Consider the following 21,479-nt stretch of genomic DNA (forward strand, 5'->3'; position numbering starts at 1 on the left):
TTTATTGTGAGACAATTTCAACGATCTTTATTCGTAAGACAGGTTAACTCTGCTCATATTTACAATAAAAAGTAATATTTTTGGTATAAAAAATAATATTTTTTCAATGGATATCCTAAATAGAATATACGTCTCATAAAATTGACTCACTAGACCGTCTCACAAGAGTTTTTTGTGTATAGTTGTAATGTGCAACTATATTAGGATATTTTGTCTTGATCAAATTTTGTGTGTAATTTTCAATTAGTTTTGTTTTATTCTGTCATGAAAAAAAACGGCTTTATACTAAGATAATACTAGTGTTTTACTTTTTTCCAAATAATAATGATAATGTTTGGGAAAACAAAAATAGCACTATTATACTAATGGTTATGGGATACAAAACTAAAATCCTCAAAGAAAGAATAAAAGTTAGTTCCATACCATATCTCGTTCCATTCGAGTAAAAAGAGATTAATTTCTGCCCAGAAATTAAGGGCAAATCATCATCACAAGGTTAAACATACGTGTTAAAACTTCTACTCCATCCTACATCTCAAGAGTTTTTACAATGGCTAACCAATTTATTAAAATCTGTAGAGTCAAGCAAACCCCTTGCTTCCTATTTTACTTTCCATTCATATGGAGAAGGTTTTTGAGAGTAGAGGACAGTGCGAAATAATAATATATGAAAAAATCTGTAATGTTTTCTTCACTCGGCTTTTTGCTTTGAAGACCTCCTTGCGTTTGAAGTTCGGATCCCACTCGTGCATCTACCCACAAACTTGAGAATTTCATCGATTAAAATCACAGGCAAAGCGACGGCCAGAACCAACAACCATTCGTTTAAACTGAGAGGTACGATCCCGAATATTCTAGCAAGGAAAGGTACATATAGGATTAAGAAATGCAAGCCAAAGGAGACTGACATAGCCAAAAGGAGCCATGGATTGACCCAGGGCGGCATTGAAACGAGGCTCCCATCTTCAGATAGTGCATTGAGTGAATTAAACATTTCAATGGCAACTAATACAGAGAGAGAGAGAGTCATGGCCTTCACTTTGCCCTCATGGAAGTAGTCGCACGGGTCATCAAATTTGAACTCCAGTGTTCCAGCTGTGAAGGGTGAGACTGAAAAATTCTGCCAGGTGTGGCACTGGCCCCAGTTAGCTAGTTGAGAATAAGTGACAAGGCTGTGGCCATCTCCGACGAGGTTGATGCCCAAGAACGAGGAATGAGTGTACCAAATGATGAATATCCCGACAGTTGCTAGGCCAACATATGATCCAATCACCTGAATCATATTTTACATGAAGTATTTAAAATTTTGAGATGAGATGTGAAAGTTGAAAAGAAAATGATAACGAACATGTATATACCAAATAACGGAAGAGAATCCATGGACTGATCAATGAATCGTCACTTCTTCTAGGTGGTTTCTTCATTATATCCTTGTCTGGTGGATTGAAACCCAATGCAGTAGCTGGTGGTCCATCAGTTACCAAGTTAACCCACAGAAGTTGAACTGGAATCAGACCTTCCGGAATGCCTAAAGCGGCAGTTAAGAATATGGAGGCAACTTCGCCAATGTTCGAGGAGATCATGTACCTGCAACAGAAAAACACTTCACATACAGCTGCTGGAAAGGATTATTCGGCTACGCAAAACATCATTTACGGCGAGCTAAAAACTAAAATCGCAGTGTAGCCCTTCTCTTTTCGAATTTGAATGGGACAACCTAAAATGAGGTAAGCATAACATTTCCAATCCACTGAGAGAAACTGCGAGTTCTTTTGTGACATATAAAAGGGATTTATCCAAGCTAGATCAATATCTCTTATGATAAAATTTATCTCTTTCCACGACCAAATTGCTGCAACATTGTCATTCTACATGATTAATCACGAGCTTCCCACTCTTATAACAAATTAATTACAATAATTTGACAATATAAAACATTTAAAAAATATAGAAAATTATACTTGCTCTTGTAGAAACTACCGAGAAATTAAAAGTGAAGATGATGGGGAACGAACAGCTAGTATAAAGTCTAACCTGATAAATGCCTTCATGTTATTATAAATAGATCTGCCTTCACCAACTGCTGCAACAATTGTGCTGAAATTATCATCTGATAAAACCATGTCAGAAGCTTCCTTTGCAACCTAGAAAGCCGGACAAGAATAAAGATTTAAACTTGGGCAATTTACCACTTGTATAACTGAATGTCTTGGAACATGCAAAACTCTACATGGTGTCCAGATAGGCCTCTAATCACATAAGTCCGAAGGTAAAATGACGGTTCAACAAAGCCATAATTGAAGTATAAAACAGCGAATATGCAAAGACAACATGAGATACATATCGCACATGTTCAACAACATTTAATGAATACAGTTTGACCTTGGTTTTTCATTTCAATGAGATTACCTCAGTCCCAGCAATGCCCATTGCTATCCCTATATCAGCCAATTTCAGGGCAGGTGCATCATTCACTCCATCCCCTGTCATTGCAACAACCTCACCTGATTCTTTGAGCAACCTCACTATTTCTTGTTTGTGTCTTGGTTCAGCCCTGGAGAAAAGAAGCCCTCCACTTTGCGCTAAATGCCTCTCTTTGTCAAGACCAGAAAGCTCCATAAATTCTTTTCCTGTTAAACTTCTTGAACTGATTGTCTCGTCACGGCCAAAAACACCTATTTCATGACAAATGGCTTCAGCTGTATCTTTGTTATCTCCAGTGATCACCATAACTCGAATGCCAGCTGTTCTGCAATCCTCAATTGCTTGAGGCACTTCTTTCCTTGGAGGATCCTTAGACAATACAAACAAAGTTATGGAGGTCAGCAAGAAGTTGGTTATCAGTCTCAAGAGAGATGGAGTTGAAGAAAATTAGTGAATGATAAAGATAGAAAATTACTCTTAAACCAGCTAAGCCAACAAAAATTAATTTGCTCTCAATTGACGAGTAGTTTGCAGGGTTCGTTAAGAGTTCATGAGCTGGATGGTCTTCACTGCCATTATATGTCGTAAATTCTGGAAGGGTATCCGTGTATGCAAAACCCAAAACCCTTAATGCACGTGTTGACATTTCATTAAGGCTCTTTAATATATTTTCCCTCGAACTTTGATTTAATTCTGCTATAGAACCATCAAGCAGTTGCACGTAGGAGCTTCTTTCCAGTAAATTCTCAACTGCACCCTGCAAAATTGTATAAAAAAAATTTCCAGACTCATCAAACATATATGACATGAAACAAACATCCAAGAAAATTGAAAATCAAAGCAATGCACAGCTTGCTTCCTAAGTTGTCAAACATTTATGAAGCAAAAACATGAAAGAGAATGGAAACACAGAGAACTGCTAACTTCCCACCCAAGAATATTTTGATGTCAGTTTGGTTGCATATTCTTCAATGAAATTTTGTTACAGAGAACAATTCACCTAAATAATGAAATTGACTGACGCAAAGAAGAAGATCTGATCCCTTCTCCAATTCAGGGAAGAATGCTAATTAAGGATCGCAAAAAAAAAGTCACATCACAAGTAATAAGTAAACAAAAACGTCCTAGTTATCCTCATTGGAATTTGTACCAGTAAAGTTGACTCGAATTATACAAGCATAACTGGAGATAAGAGATGTACCTTTACAAGTAGCAGTTTTTTTCCTGAGTTGGAACTTACAATGACCCCCATGGATTTTCTATCACGATCAAACTCAAGGGTGGCAATCCGCTGTTCAATTTTATTCCATTTGTAGGAGCACCCTTAGATGACCCAGTAGTAACTTCATCAGTATAAAATAAAATTAACTGGTTCAAAATAATTTTGCAAGGCATGAGAATAACTTACTTAAAATACCATCATATTCTGAAGAGGTACTAGAACCTAACTCACGTGGAAAGCCCATTTTCTCCACCAGAACCTGAAAAATATCAGATGCTTATCCTTTATGAAATATTCAGAAAGCCAAAGCTTAAGCGGTAACAAAAGAATGTAAAATTTGAACTCAAAAGATGTGCTAATTATTCACAGCCAATAAATATTTGCAAATAAATGGAACATGACAGAAAAAGAACTGCTTGCTCATTTACAGGAATCACAACTTCCAGAAATTAGAAACTGGGCCTAATTTAGCCAGGCACAAGGTTGATAGTAAGAGCAACAAATAACAATATAATATTTTGATAAAAACACCTCTTCGGAATTCAGTACAATGTAGTTTACTCATACTGTTTGTTACTTAATGGTTACAACAACCAATACCTTAAGTGCTGCTTCGGTTGGCATTCCATTGGCGACACAATGCTCAGATTTGTCGTGCCCAGATTTTTCGACATTCGCATCATTACAAATAGAAGCAATTTTAGCAATCATCATGAGGTTTGGATCTAATTGACCCTCTGTCCAGTTCTGGATTTTACCATCAAAAGGGTTATAAGTAGTTCCTTGTACGTCAAATGATCGAACCTTGTTTGCCTCAGAACCCATAGCAACAAGTTTTGCCACTGCCATCTGATTAGTGGTCAAAGTGCCAGTTTTATCAGAGCAAATAACAGTGGTGCAGCCAAGGGTTTCAACACTCGGCAACTTGCGAACTAGAGCATTTTTAGCAGCCATCTTGCGCGTCCCAAGTGCCAAGCAAGTTGTAATAACAGCAGGTAAACCTTCTGGAATAGCAGCAACCGCCAGTGCAACAGCAATCTCAAAGTAGTAAGTGCACTTCTCAAATGAGAACTTGAAATTTCTGGGCCAACCGTCAACAAACTCCCATGAAAGGAAGTATTTTACGTTAATCAACCATACCAAAGCACAAATCACGCCAATTATAGCAGTTAAAACCTCTCCAAACTCATTCAACTTCTTCTTCAAAGGCGTATCATCCTCACTTTGGGATGCCTCGTGAATCTGTGAGTGCACCTTTCCAATCTCTGTACTCATCCCAATCTGAGTCACCAAGCAAACACAATTCCCGTTTACCACAGTTGTTCCAGCAAACACCATACTCTTCTTACCCTGAATATCGACATCCTCCGCAACAGCCTTGGTAGTTTTACTCACTGCCTCGCTTTCTCCAGTTAACGACCCTTGTTCAACTCGGAGGGTTGAGCTAATCAAACTTAAAACCCTCATATCTGCCGGAATCTTATCTCCAACTCTCAACTCCACAATATCTCCTGGAACAAGCTCTTTCGCTGGCAAATGGGAAATTTTTCTACCCTCTCGAATAACACTGGCATGTTCTGACTGGATTTCCTTCAATGCTTCCAAAGCTTTCTCCGCATTGTTCTCCTGCCAAACTCCAACTATCGCATTCACAATCAATATCAAGAAGATAACCAATGGCTCCACGAAAGCTGTGATCTCCATCTCACCACCTTCATCCCCATCATACCACGCCAACACAAATGAGACTACCGCTGCCACAAGTAAAATCCTCACTAACGTATCATTAAACTGATCCAGAATCAACCTTAGAATCGAAGGCCCCTCGTGTTTCTCCAGCTCATTGAACCCATGGATCTGCCTCCTTTTTCTAACATCATCAGCAGACAACCCATACTCCTTGTCTACTTGATACTGCGCTTGACACTCGCTCACATCTTTGGCCCAAGCTGGATAGTAGTCCCCTTTTGGCTCTCTCTTATCATCCAAACTCTCACTTCTACCAAAATCCTGCCCTCCTTTTCCCATCAACGAATCAGGAATCAATCCACCTAATGAAAAAATGTCGAACCAGACAACCACCCGAATGCCACAATATAATTGATTAAACCTGTAAAAAGAGTGAAGCCCAAAAATTAAATAAAAATTCAAACAACCATGATTAAAGCCGTCAAAATGCATTAACACAACATCTACCCATAAAGTAAAAACTCAAAACCGACCGATCCACCAAATCCACAACATTACACAAAAAATATAAACGAAAGTGGAAAATTTACCCTATGTCGCCCCCTTACCAACTCTCAAATAAAATTCTGGCTTAGAACTTTAACAGAGATGAAGCGTGTGAGGGTTTCAAATCGCTTTCTCTTCGTACCTCCAGACGGAGAGGGTTTCCTTCCTTTGTTAATGGGTAATGTCGCTGGGATCTGTACCATTTATTAACGACAAAGTACAACCCATCAAGCGAGTTGATCAACTATAAATTATTGCTATCACCACTCCCCCAATATCACAACATACGTCAAATTACAGAATTTTCAAAAACTAATTTCATCAACTTTTTTTTTTTGCTCACATTGTAATCATATAAATAGATTAAATAGTTGAGGTTGCCCTATTTATGTAAATATATGTATATGTAAATATATTAAGTGTTTATTTTTCTTCAAGAAATAAGTTATAACTGATCGTAAAAATATAATCAAAATTTAAAGACAAAAGTGTGATACGATCTCACGGGTCGTATTTTGTGAGACAGGTCTCTTATTTAGATTATGCATAAAAAATTATTACTTTTTATTGTGAATATCGGTATGATTGACCCGTTTTACAGATAAAAACTCGTGAGACCGTCTTACAAAAAACCTACTCAAATATAAGATTAAATAGTTGAGGTTGCCATATTTATGTAAATGTGTGTATATATGTAAATGTATTATGTGTTTATTTTTCGTCAATGAAATAAGTTATAACCGATCCTAAAAATATAACCAAAATCTATAATAATAATTATTTCATTAACAAAAAATAAAGATATAAAAATCAACTTTTGAAAAATAAGTGAGGGTAAAATTGGTTTTCCGATTATTTAGGGAGTGGCCATAGTCATTACTTCCTTCCCCCAGTAAGAACCTTTTCCTTCGTGTAGACGTGTCCCACGGATCGGAACCAATCATAAAACCCCACGTTGCAAATTTGACGCCACGCCATCAACTTTACACTTGTCTGATTATGAGTGGGAGGAGCTCTGGCGAAGGGCTGTGGGTGCGAACAGGGTAGCGGGCTGCTCTCTAGAATTAATTAAGAATTAAGACATTTTATTAATATATATAAATTAAGGAAACTTCGAGGGGGTTTCGCTGAGGATAAAAAAAGAAAATTGATGCACGGCGACGTTTCGAATGAAAGCATATTACTTTCTTGAGATGCTATTTGCTTGTAGGGGAAATTTTTTTTAATTAACAACCCAACTTTTTTCATGGAAAATAACCAATGAAGATTCGATAGAAATAATAATTGAAGTTGAAAGTTTCTTGGAAGTTATTTTATGTTATATTTACATCATGTATTTATCCTTTTATAAAAAAAATTATAGTTAATGATGATACAACTATAATTTTTTTAATCGTACGTCAGTTCGAATACTTCGTTTCGATTGATCTATTAATTAAAAATAATTATTTCACTTCAACAATTTTCATCTCAATAATTACATTTTTTGCAATCAACGAGAATCGAACCCGTGACATTGACTGTGATACCAATTGTAAGACTTAGCGCTTGTCACTTTACCAAAAACTATAACTGGTATTAATGGTGAAACTCTAATATTTTCAACCGTATAGTAGCGTGAATATCATGTTTCGATTAATTTACCAAATAGAAGCAATTATTACACCCCAACGTGATTGTAATTAAAACAAAAAAAATATCAACGTTCCAATATTTGAGTAAATATTTTTAGAAAAAAATAGCAAAAACGTATAGACAAAGACTCTTAGATATGTTGATAGATTATTTTTCGAACCACTGCCCTTATGTGTGATCTTCAAGTCTCGCATTGAGGTCGTTGGATCCGCCACGAAGGGCAACTTTTCCATGTTATAGTTTGTTTATGATTATTATTTTTATCACTACAAATATATATTATTTAATTTTTTATATTTTATCAAATATTCCACATTTTATTTTTCTATATATATATTGGTAAATTATCTGGAATAATATTTAACTGAAAAATTAATATGATGAGAGTGAGTCTCATGTGAGACCGTCTCACGGATCTTAATCTGTGAGACGGTTCAATCCTACTCATATTAACAATAAAAAGTAATACTTTTAGTATAAAAATAATATTTTTTATGAATAATTCAAATATGAGATCCGTTTCACAAATACTATTCGTAAGACCATCACACACAAATTTTTGCCAAAGCTTGGGAGACTAAGAAGCCAAACCAAACAGACGACTATATCACATCCATTGACTTGATGGCAGCGATATAATTTTATTTAGACTTTACAGATTCCAAAAAAACCATTGGTCGTTTTCCTGGGTAATTAATTGCAAGAAATTCTAACGAAATTTCACTTTTGTTTGTTCCGAGTAAAATGATACTGTGTATATATATATATATATATATATATATATATATATATATAATTTTTACAATATTTATATGAAATTTATTTTGATAAAATAAAATAAATAACCATTATCGATTATTTTATAACACTCTTACGTCCTCGTTTACTTCGCGATGAATAACCCCTTTCTTTTCCTATAATCAATGTTTAGTTGTAATTATTATTTATCTATATATCAATTATTTAACATACATCATCAAAGTATTGCATTAAAAAACAAACATATTGAACCATTTCACATCCAAGTTAAATATTTTAATAATCGTATAATTTTTTTAATCAAAATTTCATCTCACCCATCCATGTAATCGGGATATGAATTTAAATTTATTGTCATTTTTCATTATTATCGCATAATTGTTTTTAACAGATTGACACATAATTAATACTTAATTCGATGCTTACTTGTTTGTATTCCCTGGAATAGAGTGTGTGGATGGGATTTGAAATTCGAATATATTTTCGTTGTTTAATAACTTAAAAGAAAAAAAAATTCAGACTCATCTCAAGTACAATTGAGCAAAACACGATGAATTTCAAAATTTTAGAATATCATATATAGTTATTTAAAACTCATTGTGATTAACATAAATATAGTGTAAATAAATAAGAGATGAATTTGATTTTTCTTCGTTGAGGTTATTAACTTTGAAAATTAACAAATTTCAAATACATTAATTCAAATGCAACATTTAAATCCAATAATTCGTAGATGCTTCCATTATCTGAAACTTCACGGTATTTAAACCCGATAATTTAATATTAGCACAAAAGATTGGAGATTATCTTTGAAGTGTGTTTTAATGATCTTTTCAAAATCTAATCTCTATTTAATCGACACCAGATCTACGTCGATCTAGGTTCCACCCACCTGAGCTAGCCTTATTCGTTGTTCTCTCAAAGTTTAAAGAATAGGTTTGTTGTGAGATGGTATCACGAATCTTTATCTGTGAGACGAGTCAACCCTACGATATTCACAATAAAAAATAATACTTTTTCATGGTAGATTCAAATAAGAGATCCGTCTAACAAAATACGACATACGAGACCGTCTCACACAAGTTTATTTGCCAAGTTTAAATATGTAGTATTTTGTTTCATTATAACATCTATTTTTTAAGTGTGTATTTGGGGAGATTGATTTGAAGTCTATGGATTTCGATTAGTTTTATTGTTAATAATGAAATAATATATTAAATCTTAAATACACGCGTTCTTTTTCTATATATTAGTAATTCAAAGCAGAATGAAATTCAAATGACATCATTATTCAGTGAACTTCTAATATATCATTATAATACTATATAAATGTGTAAGGGATGAATTTAAAGTTTATAGTATTACTTCTCTAAACAACAAAAATACATTTAAAATACATTGATTTGAAATTCATCTATTAAGCGCAAAGTTTATGCTCAATATAACTTTCTTGTGGCAAAACTTTCCTGCACACATTTGGTATGCATGTGACAATTATGTGTTGTATGCGTTATGTGTCTTGCACACACGGTAATCGACTTATTTAAAATTAAATAAATATACATCCCAAAACATGGAGTGCGACAATTTATTAAATAATAAGCAAATAATTCATCATGAATTCAATCGCGGAAGATTAAGCATTTGAACAATGCATGGATAAGAGCCATTATTCAAATGTTTCTACGAGATATTAATTAGACATAAATTGTAATAATAACAAACGAAAATGTATTTAAAAAAATTAAAATATTGTAACAAGATTATCATGAAGTATTTTGCGAGCTAATCAAAACCTATATATACCTTACCCTTTCACGTAAAAGAACTCATACAATATTACTGCTTCCAGAAATTAAAACAGACAGAACCGGATTCAATTTTCCGGCGAGGAAAATCAAGCATGCAAATTGAATGTGTCATGATTTTTTAAATAGTTATTCAAACCTGGATGTATTGCACGATATTTTTTCGTAATATAATTAAAAAAATATAGTTTTCAGTGAAAATAATACTTCAGATATAAAAAAATAATGTTTTTCATTCAAATAATCATATATTATACGATATTTTTTCATAACATAACTATACATTGAAATTTTTATAATGCAAAATTAATATATAATAAGTAATACTTTTCACGAGTCGGATATGATATCTATATAAAAAAGTTGATCCATAAGATGGTCTCACGTGAATTTTGTATAAGTTTTAATTAATAAACAGATTGACCCTAATTTTAGCGTTAATACTGGAGGATCTCAGAGCTCGGAGTAACTTGGGCCGTGTTTAGTTCACCTCTTAAAATTGAATACTCAAATTAACTTTTGCGTATATTCTCGAACTAAGGTCCATGAAGAAATTTGGTCCATTACCGTTCATAGAAGATGCAATTTTTTTTAATTATTTTTTTTTACTTTTGTAGTTTCATAGAATAGAATTTGTGGGCAATATAAATTTTAATTTTAAATTTTCTCTTAAGTAATAACCTATGGGGTTTAATCGAAAAAAAAAGAGCATTTAATTAACCATTGTGATCGTAATCTCAATTTCCATACGATCAATCGATCAAGTTCAATTAGATGATCGAAAATGGTCATTTTTATAAATCACAAATAATCTATATTAATATATTTTTTATTACAAAAAGTAGCTTGCACGCTAGGACATCACAGCAGAGCGTGCGTGAGTTCTGTTTTCTCTTCCCTTGAAATATCCGACCTCAAACGATATTCCAATTAGTTTTTTATTATATACTAGTGAATGAATGTGTGTGCGTGTAAATTATATTAATGCATGCATCATATAAACTAGCAAACGAAACACATACGATGTACGTATAAAATAATAACTATCATATATATAAATTATTATCATGATCATTAATATATGGCAAAAACTTGTGTGAGACAGTCTCACGGATAGTATTTGTGAGACGGATCTCTTATTTGGGTCATTCATGAAAAGGTATTATTTTTTATGCTAAGACTTAAGAGTATTACTTTTTATTGTAAATATGGGTAGGGTCGATCCGTCTCACAGATTAAGATCCGTGAGACGGTCTCACATAAGACTTACTCTTAATATATCGAGTTAATTTATAAAATTTTGTTATAGTTTTAAATTATAATTTAGATAAAGATTTATTTGTTGATATAATATATGTATTTTGTAATTTTAAAATACATTAGATATTGTAATTATGAGTAAATTATATAAAAAACATTATTTATCTAAATGAATATGACATTTTCATAAAAAAAACTAATTAATGTTACAACATCATCGGACCACTAAATACCTAAACCTTTATATATATATATATATATATATATATATATATATATATATATATATATATATATAATATTTATTATTCTTAAAATTAAAAATGTCATTTGCAGGCAAAAGGGATATTTCTTTATCATATTTTTTAATAATATAATAAATAAAATTAAATGTAAAAATTGGTCGTCTATATATCCCAGTTACACATGATGGCAAGCCATTGGCCTTCTCCCAAAACCTTACTCGATCGATCCCTACGTACTCTCGAATCCCAATATTATCTATGTAAAATAACTTTCGGTATACATATATATAATAACATATCCGATCGGTTTGAATATTAAAATTCTCCACCAAGCTGAAAACGATGGCCTCTACATGTATATCAAGCTGTGTAAGCGACGCCCGTGTTCCGATGAGAGCCACCTATGTCAACCTCTACAAGTGGCCGGAATCCGATGCCGAGTTCGTGAGGTCGATGAGCTCCAACGTCCGCCGGGGATCCAATAATTCTATGTACGGTCACCCGAGGGTGGTGGATAGTCTTTCATGTAGGCAGTTGTATTTGAGGAGCTACAATTTCTCTAGAGAAGAAGATGACGAAAAGACGATTAAGTGCCTTAGGCAAAGGTAATAAGGAGAAGGAGTCGACCAAGTCCCGCGGCAGCGGTGTAAGGAGGAGGACGAGGAGCGCCGGGATGAAGAGGGCGAAGATGGTGTCTTGCTCCGCCTTGAGATCAATTTTCAGGCGGCTGCTGTCTTGCACCACCGAGATTGATGTTGCCAATTGACCGTGTGCTGCTTCAATTCTCTCTCTCTTTTCCATTTAAAGTTTGAGGCAATTCATTGAATGATATTATGTCTTATGATATATATGTTTTTCTTGAATTTGATGGATCGATAGATTAATTTATACATGGAGTTTTGTTAATTAAGAGGAGTCGATTCATCTAGACTTTTTATATCAAGAAACTTGCTTGTAGATCCACTTGTAAAAGTAATGTAACTTTATACATGTATACTTGTGTTATGAATTAAAGGATATATTATATTTCAAATGCATGAGTTTTCTTTATTGATTTTCGAAAAAAATATTTTTTTACTTTTAGAAAAAGTGATGAGCACTACTATTAATTACCATAAAATACTGGAGATTTTTAGAGCATTGACACAGTGGTTTGCAACTGGTAGACAAGTGCACTTGATACATAATCATGTTTGATATATAATAGTTGGTACAATTAATCTATTTTATAAATTGGGGTTGTTAATTGAGGTGTAATTTGGATGAATTTTACAATTAATTAATTGCATACATAAATATATAAATAGTATGTATATAATAACTAATTGATGGTTAATAAATAAAATATTTGTCGAATTGATTAGTAACATATATATCTATATATATATATATATATATATATATATATATATATATATATATATATATATATATATATATATATATATTTGTCGAATTGATTAATAAAAAATATAAATATAAATATAAATATATAATAACTAATTGATTAAAATATTTGTCGAATTGATTAATAAAATAACCAAGATAATAGACGTGAGCTTTATTTTTCCCACTGGCCAGGCGGTTGAATCCAATGTTCACTCACATTATCTGGATTATATATTAGTGGAATATTCTTCAAGTTTTGGTAATTATAGTTGATAATTAATAAAAAATTATAGTTGATAATCGCAATACAATTCAATTAGACCAAACACTATAATTAAGCCAAAAATTATACGTGTTAGATATCAGTCTTACAATTTCTCCACCGCAGTCATGTCTCCGGCAGAGACACTATTATCAATTAATATTTGATGTCTCTTCTTTACGTTCCATCTAGCCAACCAGATCAAGTAGTACAACGCTAACAACTTGACGAATGAGAACTTCCCAAAATGTTATAAATCTCAGTATTACTCTCATTAAGTTCTATCTAGCCAACCAGATGAAGTGATACAACGCTAATAACTTGACGCATGAAAATGATCCAAAATGTTACAATTCTCAGAATTACTTTCATTAATGTACATTTAACCTAACATTTCAAAATTTTAAGATTTATTAGCTGCCAAAATGCTAAATGTCAACATTTTTACCGATAGAGTCAATTATTATTACGGGTGCTCTGTAATTATATTGGGCGTTCCATTTTCAAGAACAAGTTGCAATTTTTATTGGTTAATTATTTAATTAATTAATGACCAAAAAACTATGCAATCGCTTATATATAAAATGAAGTTGTTTATTATTATTATTATTTTCGATGAGATCAATAATTTGATTGTGATGAAAATATATCTCTCAAAATTTTATTTTGTTGGAACTTCTCTCCCATTATTTAATTAAGTGCATCGATTTTGTCATATAAAGGAATGTGGAGTTTCAAAATCATGAAATTCGATATTCAATCAGGTATGATCAATTTATATATTAAATTCTTGGGTTATTTCAACGCAACCCTTAGATATCACGCACAAGTTAATTCTGGAATCATCGTAATTAGTCAAAAGTAGTAAATATTAAAAGCTAGAAACATTAGTTCGAATGTGAAATTAAAGATAAAGGTGGTAGTGGAATTTAAGACAGACTTGAAAGAAAGTGATCCCATTTGCATGCCGTGTATGAATTCAATGTCCTCTAGTGCACACACGCAGAAAAAAAAAGGGGTGGCCGTCCAATGGAGCTCTCACTTCTATCACGAAATTCCCCACCATTTTTTTCTAACATTGCTCTAAACACCAAAAGTGACAATCTACAAATCGTTGCCAAATTGACAAATGTAGCCAAAACGATAAGTTTTCATTTATTAAAATAAATTAAAGAAAAGTGATCGAATTTCAAGCCACGGTTTCTCGTCAAAGTGTCTACATAAACATTCACGTACGTCTAACTTTTGCATAATCAAAAAAAAAAAAAAAATCTACTTTAATTTCATGTCTAAGCCCTCGTATGATGACAGTTGACCACGTGTCCGAAAGAAAAAAAGGGTTGTTCGTCGACCATTTGCTAGGAATAAAATACAATAAATCTTTCGGTTTTTGTCGCTAAATTGGTTTTTAAAAGATCAAAATAATAAAAGTGTGCCTAAATTAACAAATTCTGACTATTTGATTGTTGGTGTTTGAGAAGGTACACGATTTAATGTTGTGTGGGATATTCAAAAATGAGGGAAAACAAGAAGAAAACAATGAAAATGGCTTTGTAGAGGCAAGTGTTGAACACTTTCTCCTTAAGACGAATTTGCCCTCACAATGTGCTAGAGTTTTGTGACAATCTTCTCCCAAGATACAACTAGAACACTTGAATAATGAGCACTCAAATATTCAAGTTCTTTCTCAAAGAAATGGATGAACTCTCTCTTGAAGAAGAAGGAAGAAGGAGAATATGCTTATGATGTTCTGTGTTTGAATGTATTTTTGATTTTTAAATAATCATGCATTTAATGTTTTTCAAATGAAAAGACATGATCTCTCATTCATAGGAGATGTCCCTTGGCCATTGTAACTGATTACAATCATCAAACAATGCCAAAGAAATGAAAAAATATCAGAAAAACTCGAAAAAATCTGAAGGGACGCGTCTGTGCGCGCAGGGCTGCACGCCTGCTCGCACGCTGCCGAGCGCTCTCGGCAGCGCCTGCCGAGGCGTCTCTGCAGCTCCTGCCGAGCGCTGCCGGCAGGCGCGCGCGCCTGCGCGCCGGATCTGGCGCAGGCGCGCACCTGCCACTGTCTCGGCAGGCGCTAGCGCGCATACTCGCGCAGGCGCGCGCATGCTACTGTTCACCACCCAATTTTTTTTTCCTCCAAAATCAATTCGTTTTCCGTCCCTTACATGTTCCGACTACTCGTTTGAAATTCTTTCAACATATGAAGAACTTTTTCGAGTTTTATTCAGAACCACCGAACTTAATATTCATTCCTTAAGCTTCGTTTTTCTTTTCGAATTTTTCCAATAAAACACATTGATTAATTTGCTTAATTTTCATTCATTAAGCATCAAATTTTCCAACATTTAAAACATTATAATCATATTGTTACTATTAGTTATAGATTTTGGTAAAATGACAAGTGTTCGATCCTACAACTGGTGTGAGTCATTTTATGGGTTCAATTATCCTAATAAGCATATTTACATACTTTATGGGATTGTTTGAGGTATAACGATCTCTGTTGGGGACAGTGTCCTGACCATGAAAAATGATAAGACTTATTTATTAAGATGTATGAACAAGACCAAGGATTAGACACACATATCCTGAGACTCGTGGGTCTAAAAGCCCTACTCGTCAGCATCCAAATAGGTTTTGATCTAGTCGTAATTACTTGATTTCATTGTTATTTTCTTGAAAATGAAAAAAATCATGAAAAAATTTGTTGGCTGGAGTTTAGTTTGACCCATGCAGCTAAATGCTTAAACTTGAAAACTGAAGGACTTATTTGCAAACTCTCAAAAGGTCGTACTTTTTTTTTCTAAAAAAAACAAATCGAAAAGGAAGAATTAAAATGATATTTTCTTGAATGCTACATATTTATTTTTACTTTTTAAATGATATTTTCTTGAATGCTACATTATTTATTTTTATTTTAAAAAAAATTTGAACGTTCCATTCTTAAAGGATTGTATACAATAATGGCAAAAACTTGTGTGAGACGGTCTCACGGGTCGTATTTGTGAGACGGATCTTTTATTTGGGTCACCCATGAAAAAGTATTACTTTTTATGCAAAGAGTATTACTTTTTATTGTGAATATGGGTAGGGTTGACCCGTCTCACGGATTATGACCCGTGAGACGGTCTCACATGAGACTCACTCTACAATAATACATGTATATAATCGGGAAATTTCCGACTTTCCTACTAAATTACCTTTAAATGTAAAACCTCTTATATGACGTCTTTGAATTTAAAGTAGGTCTTTATGAGATGGTCTCACGATTCTTTTTCTACAGACGAGTCAACCTTACCGATATTCACGATAAAAAGTAATACTCTTAGCATAAAAAGCAATACTTTTTCATGGATGATTCAAATAAGATATTTGTCTCACAAAATACGACCTGTGAGACCGTGTAACACAAGTTTTTGTCTTGAATTTAATCAATTACTCTCCAAGTGCCATCAAACTTTATTAGGGGATTAATTCAAGAACTAATATATTTGATTGCTAGGAGAAAAGAGTAGAAGAGATAAAAGCAAGAAAAAAAGAGAGAAGGGCCAACCACAAAAATATAATCATTAAGTTAAACACGCAGGTAATTATGAAACTTCCAACGCAAGATTTGGTTGGGCTTATCGCCCGTTTAATTATGTAAAAGTACTCTACCTTTTTTATTTTTTTCCGAGGGACTTTCTTTATCTCTCCAAATATTGATGTTATTTATTATACAAAAACTATTACCAGATCGTCTAAAAGATTAATTTTATAAGACGAATATCTTATTTGATTAAATCGATAAAAAAATATTTTTTTTTATCGAATATAGATAAAGTTGATACATTTATATTACTTCGTATGACCGTTCACAGGAGACCACATTTAAAATATATGCACTCGTGATTAAATATTTCCAAGAAAATCGAAATGGGTAGATGGTGGTGGTGCCCTCCGATTCATCTTTGTTTCGATAGTGCTTGATGACTGTGTATGTAACACGCATTCATGCGATTCTAATGTGTAAAAAGTCACTATTTTAGTTGTCGAGTTTTTATTTTTATTTTTTAAAAGAGTGTATTTTTGTAGTAAAAAAAGAGCCTTCGGTAGGTCTTGAAAATGTTGTTCATTCTTAACCACAAAATAGGAAAATTTGAAAACCATTGCTTCTATATATAATCAATTCAAAATAATTTTGTAGAAATTATTATATATGCGTGACCATAATTATCTGGAAAATGAAGTTTATAGACGAGACTCGAACTCGAGCTTAACTTCAACGCGAGATGAGCCAACAAATTTTGATGTCAACTTATTACACACTAGAACTTGATCATAGCACCAAAATCGAGTTTCTATAAACCAAAGAACAGCAGCCTTTCAATTTCAAAACAAATCAACATCATACCGATAAATAATCGAATACCTCTCTTGATATATATGTAAATGCATCAAATACACAAACTGAAAACACCAAGTGTGAAGATTTTTGAATTCCAAGAAGATACAAAAAAACAAAGCAAATTCAAGATTTCAAACTTCCAAATGTTTGATAGAACATAGAAGAAACATCAAGGAAAAGGTGTCAAGTGTATTGAGTATATGATCTACAAGCTTTTATCTACCCTCGGAATTTACCAGTTGAGAGAAAACTCGGCTCATCGAAACACCAGAAAGGTCATCCACATTTGAATGTTGAAACTGGGTAGTGTTAGCTCTAGATTCGACCCGACTAAATTCACCAACCTGTGGAGACAACTGGCCAATAGCATTGGTACTATTTTCCTCCGGATCATCTGGTATGACCGTTTCTTGAAGTTGGAGAGCGTACTCAAGGTTCCACAATATGTCTCCCATGGAGGGTCTATCAACTCCATAATCAGCCAAGCATTTCTCTGCCGTTTCCCCAAACTTTCTGAGGGAGTCGGGCTTTATTTTTCCGACAAGATTAGCATCTATTATTTGATCCAACTGTCCCTTTTTTTGCCACTTCATAGCCCATTCGGCCAAGTTAACCATTTCTCTAGGAAGAGATGGATCTATCACAGGCCTAGCGCAAAGAACTTCGAATAAAACAACACCGAAAGAGTAAACATCCGATTTTTCAGTCAGTTGTTGCCTTCTGAAATACTCAGGATCTAGGTAACCAAAACTACCTTTAACAGCGGTGCTGACATGAGTTTGATCAATCTCAGGCCCTGTCTTAGAAAGTCCAAAGTCAGCCACCTTGGCCATGAAGTTCTCGTCGAGTAATATGTTTGCAGACTTCACATCACGATGAATAACAGCTTTCGCATATCCTGTGTGAAGATAGTGCAGCCCTCTTGCTGATCCAATGCATATCTCGAGTCTCTCCTTCCAACTCAAGCTCGGAAGATTTGAACCATAGAGATGGCTTTTGAGAGTCCCGTTTTCCATATACTCATAAACAAGAATCATTTCATTCTTTTCGTCACAGTAACCAATCAAGGACACCAAATGGCGGTGGCGGAATTGAGAAAGCATCTCGATCTCCGTTTGAAACTCAGCTAGGCCTTGCTGGGACCTGGGATTTCCTCGTTTCACGGCTATCTTAGTACCATCACTGAAAACACCCTTGTAAACCTTCCCAAATCCACCAATTCCAATCACCCAACTTTCATCAAAGTTATTTGTTGCCTCTTGAACTGCAGCAAACGGGATACGATAGCTCAAGTTAGAACCGTTGCTAACAGTTGTTGCAGTTGAATATTTACTTCCCATAGTGAGTGAATTTCCCCCGTTAATCGATATAGGGACCCATGTTTTTGATTGGGCCAATCGTTTTTGTTTCCTCCTCCTATGCATGAAAAGCAGAATACCTGCAAGTATCAAAATAACAGCTGTCCCAACACACACCCCCGCAATAATTCCAATATTCTTCTTGGAACCTGAAAACGAAGGATAAATGGATGCCCCAGCTAGACTGTCCTTCGAGTTGGCCAATTTCATAATCTCCAATCCATTAAGAAAGGCATCGGGGTAAGCGCTAATAGGAGATGGGCCAACACTTACACTAATATTGTTTTTAACAACCGCAGTGGTAACAAAGTCCATATAATATGCATTGGCCAATCCTGGGGTTTTCAGACTTAATTGAAGATCTTGAGCAACGATGAACGAATTAATATAAACATTAAACACGAGTTGATTAGCTGATGTGCTTACAATATCACAGAAATGCAACCGAAGTAAGTATTGAAAGCCTGGATCCACCTTGAACGACCATGTGACATTGAAATTACCTCGGGGATCATCTCCAGAATCCATCTTTGTGCAAGTTCCATACACAGTTTGTGGAGCAGAATCTGATGTTGCGCCACCAGGGGGATAAGAAACTGACTGAATATTAGACACGTTAGTCGCCAGGTTGGGTTGCACCAAGAAACTTGTGTCAGGAACCCAAGTTCGCCCCAGTGTATCATTCACTAAGGACACGAACGGGCCGCCCATATTTACCCTTGCAACTGTCTCAAAAGACTGTGCCACCAGTCCACTAAATGCCCCCGATGGATTGAAAAGCGCAGCATCATCGGTGATAAGCGAATCCGGAACTGAAACAACTTCAAGGGCATTAATGTATGCAAAAGAATTGGACGATGGGGAGAAGGTTATTACAAGCTCTCCAGCCGCCACATTCACCGAATATTCTTTGACAGTAGCATTTTTGGGGCTGAAATCACTGAGGAGTAATGTCTTTTGGGAGAAAACAGAGAAACTAGCAGTATTCATATCATAATTCTTGTACACAAACGGATAAAAGTGCAAACGGATCCAGTGCCTCCCGCCCTGTTGAATCGAAAATGTATACCTGGAGGGTCCAGTAAATATTCTCGCCGTGCTAAACAGCTGGGCATCTTCAGATGGTGTAATAGAATTCAAATTGCTATCGGCCAAAATATCTTGTGGAGTTGTTAGCAATCTTGAAGCTGATTTATCAGCCACATAAGTAAAATTCCCAATAGTAACATCTCTTGACGAACCGCAACTTATATAAAACTTATCAACGGGATTAAATCCTCTAGAACAACATCCCATATTCAAGATCCATAAAACCCAGATGAAAAACCTCAAAATCCCACATGCCATCATAACAAGTCCAACAAATACAACCTCTCTGAACTCAAACAACTAACAATCACTCATGTATTTCATCAAGAAACGAATAAAATATCACACAGCCGTCAAAGGAAACTGAGAAAGAAAAGAAGAAAAAGATGGCACCTTTCAGATCAAATGAGTTCCAAGAGAAAAAAATTGAGAAATACCCAGATTTCTTTGGACACGGAAATATTCTGCTCAGATCTAAAATAATCTCAACAAAAGCTTATGCCGAACAGCAACGATATAGCTCATCAGCCAACCTGGGCAGACTGAGTAGACATCCTCCAGCTATATAGACCAGAAGTTTCCTCTCTTTTTCCCTTCTCAAAATAAAACAACAGATCAGAATTGTTCATGGTTCATATAAAATGCGAAAAATAACAAAACAAAACCACCCATAAAAAAAGAGAAAAGAAAGCTACTGTGGGAAAGCAAGCCAAAAATGAATAATATAATTCCTGGCACTTGTATCAGGTGTTAGGTTGGAGAGGGTTGACTTTTTGGAAATGTGAAAAGGAGATAAAACTCATCAATGGAGGAGATTAAGGTTTGGGTTTTAGGGAAGATGAGAGGGGGTGCTGAGGTAACATGACCTTTACAAGAGTGGGTGTTATGTGAGGGAAAGACAGATGAAATATAATTATTATATTTTTTATTTTTATATAAATTAGATATTTTTTATTTTTATATAAATTAGATAAAAATAAAAATTAATGTATATTATTTTTTATTAGGTGTAGTCTAAATTTCTTTTGGCCGACCTATAATTCCATTTCGGGTTCAAAGGTTTTTTTAATCCTCGAAATAATTCTTCCGCAAACTTGTCCTGACAATAATACTAATAATAAGTTCAGGTTCAAGGATTCTCTAAATCTATCCTCGCCCTCTGAAATGATGATTTGATCTCCGAAAGTTCAGGTTCGAGAGTGGATATGAGACATGTATGAAAGTGCGGATATAATTATAGATGATGGGATGACATACATATTTTCATCTCGTCTCGTTATCATTCATAATAATTCCTCGATGAAAAGAACTAAAAAGAATTAATAATCAGATTTAAAAATTAAAACACAGATATGATTGCAAAATTCATGACCAACTTCGGATTATTC

At 34.2% G+C, this 21,479-nt stretch overlaps 2 protein-coding genes across 3 annotated transcripts; both read right to left on the reverse strand.

Annotated features, from left to right (window-relative positions):
• Positions 1-398: 398 nt before the first annotated feature.
• On the reverse strand, positions 399-6,080 carry LOC140810139 (calcium-transporting ATPase 4, endoplasmic reticulum-type-like). Of its 2 annotated transcripts, none has more exons than XM_073167966.1 (9): positions 5,944-6,080; positions 4,247-5,756; positions 3,833-3,905; positions 3,626-3,747; positions 2,900-3,181; positions 2,410-2,793; positions 2,035-2,144; positions 1,359-1,587; positions 399-1,273 (listed from the first exon to the last, which is right to left on the reverse strand). In XM_073167966.1, exons 2-9 carry the CDS (start codon positions 5,672-5,674, stop codon positions 692-694), a joined length of 3,210 nt encoding a protein of 1,069 aa, XP_073024067.1. In that variant the 5' UTR covers positions 5,675-5,756; positions 5,944-6,080; the 3' UTR covers positions 399-691. The 2 variants fall into 2 exon arrangements, with proteins under 2 accessions (XP_073024067.1, XP_073024066.1); XM_073167965.1 differs by having other exon boundaries at positions 5,926-6,079.
• An 11,627-nt stretch (positions 6,081-17,707) lies between these two features.
• Positions 17,708-20,977, reverse strand: LOC140810847 (receptor-like protein kinase HERK 1). Its single transcript, XM_073168744.1, has 2 exons — positions 20,787-20,977; positions 17,708-20,684 (listed from the first exon to the last, which is right to left on the reverse strand). The coding sequence occupies exon 2, from the start codon at positions 20,350-20,352 to the stop codon at positions 17,860-17,862; it is 2,493 nt and encodes an 830-aa protein (XP_073024845.1). The 5' UTR covers positions 20,353-20,684; positions 20,787-20,977; the 3' UTR covers positions 17,708-17,859.
• Positions 20,978-21,479: the final 502 nt, after the last annotated feature.

The sequence above is a fragment of the Primulina eburnea genome, chromosome 13 (assembly GCF_022965805.1).
Source record: "Primulina eburnea isolate SZY01 chromosome 13, ASM2296580v1, whole genome shotgun sequence".
Taxonomy (NCBI): domain Eukaryota; kingdom Viridiplantae; phylum Streptophyta; class Magnoliopsida; order Lamiales; family Gesneriaceae; genus Primulina; species Primulina eburnea.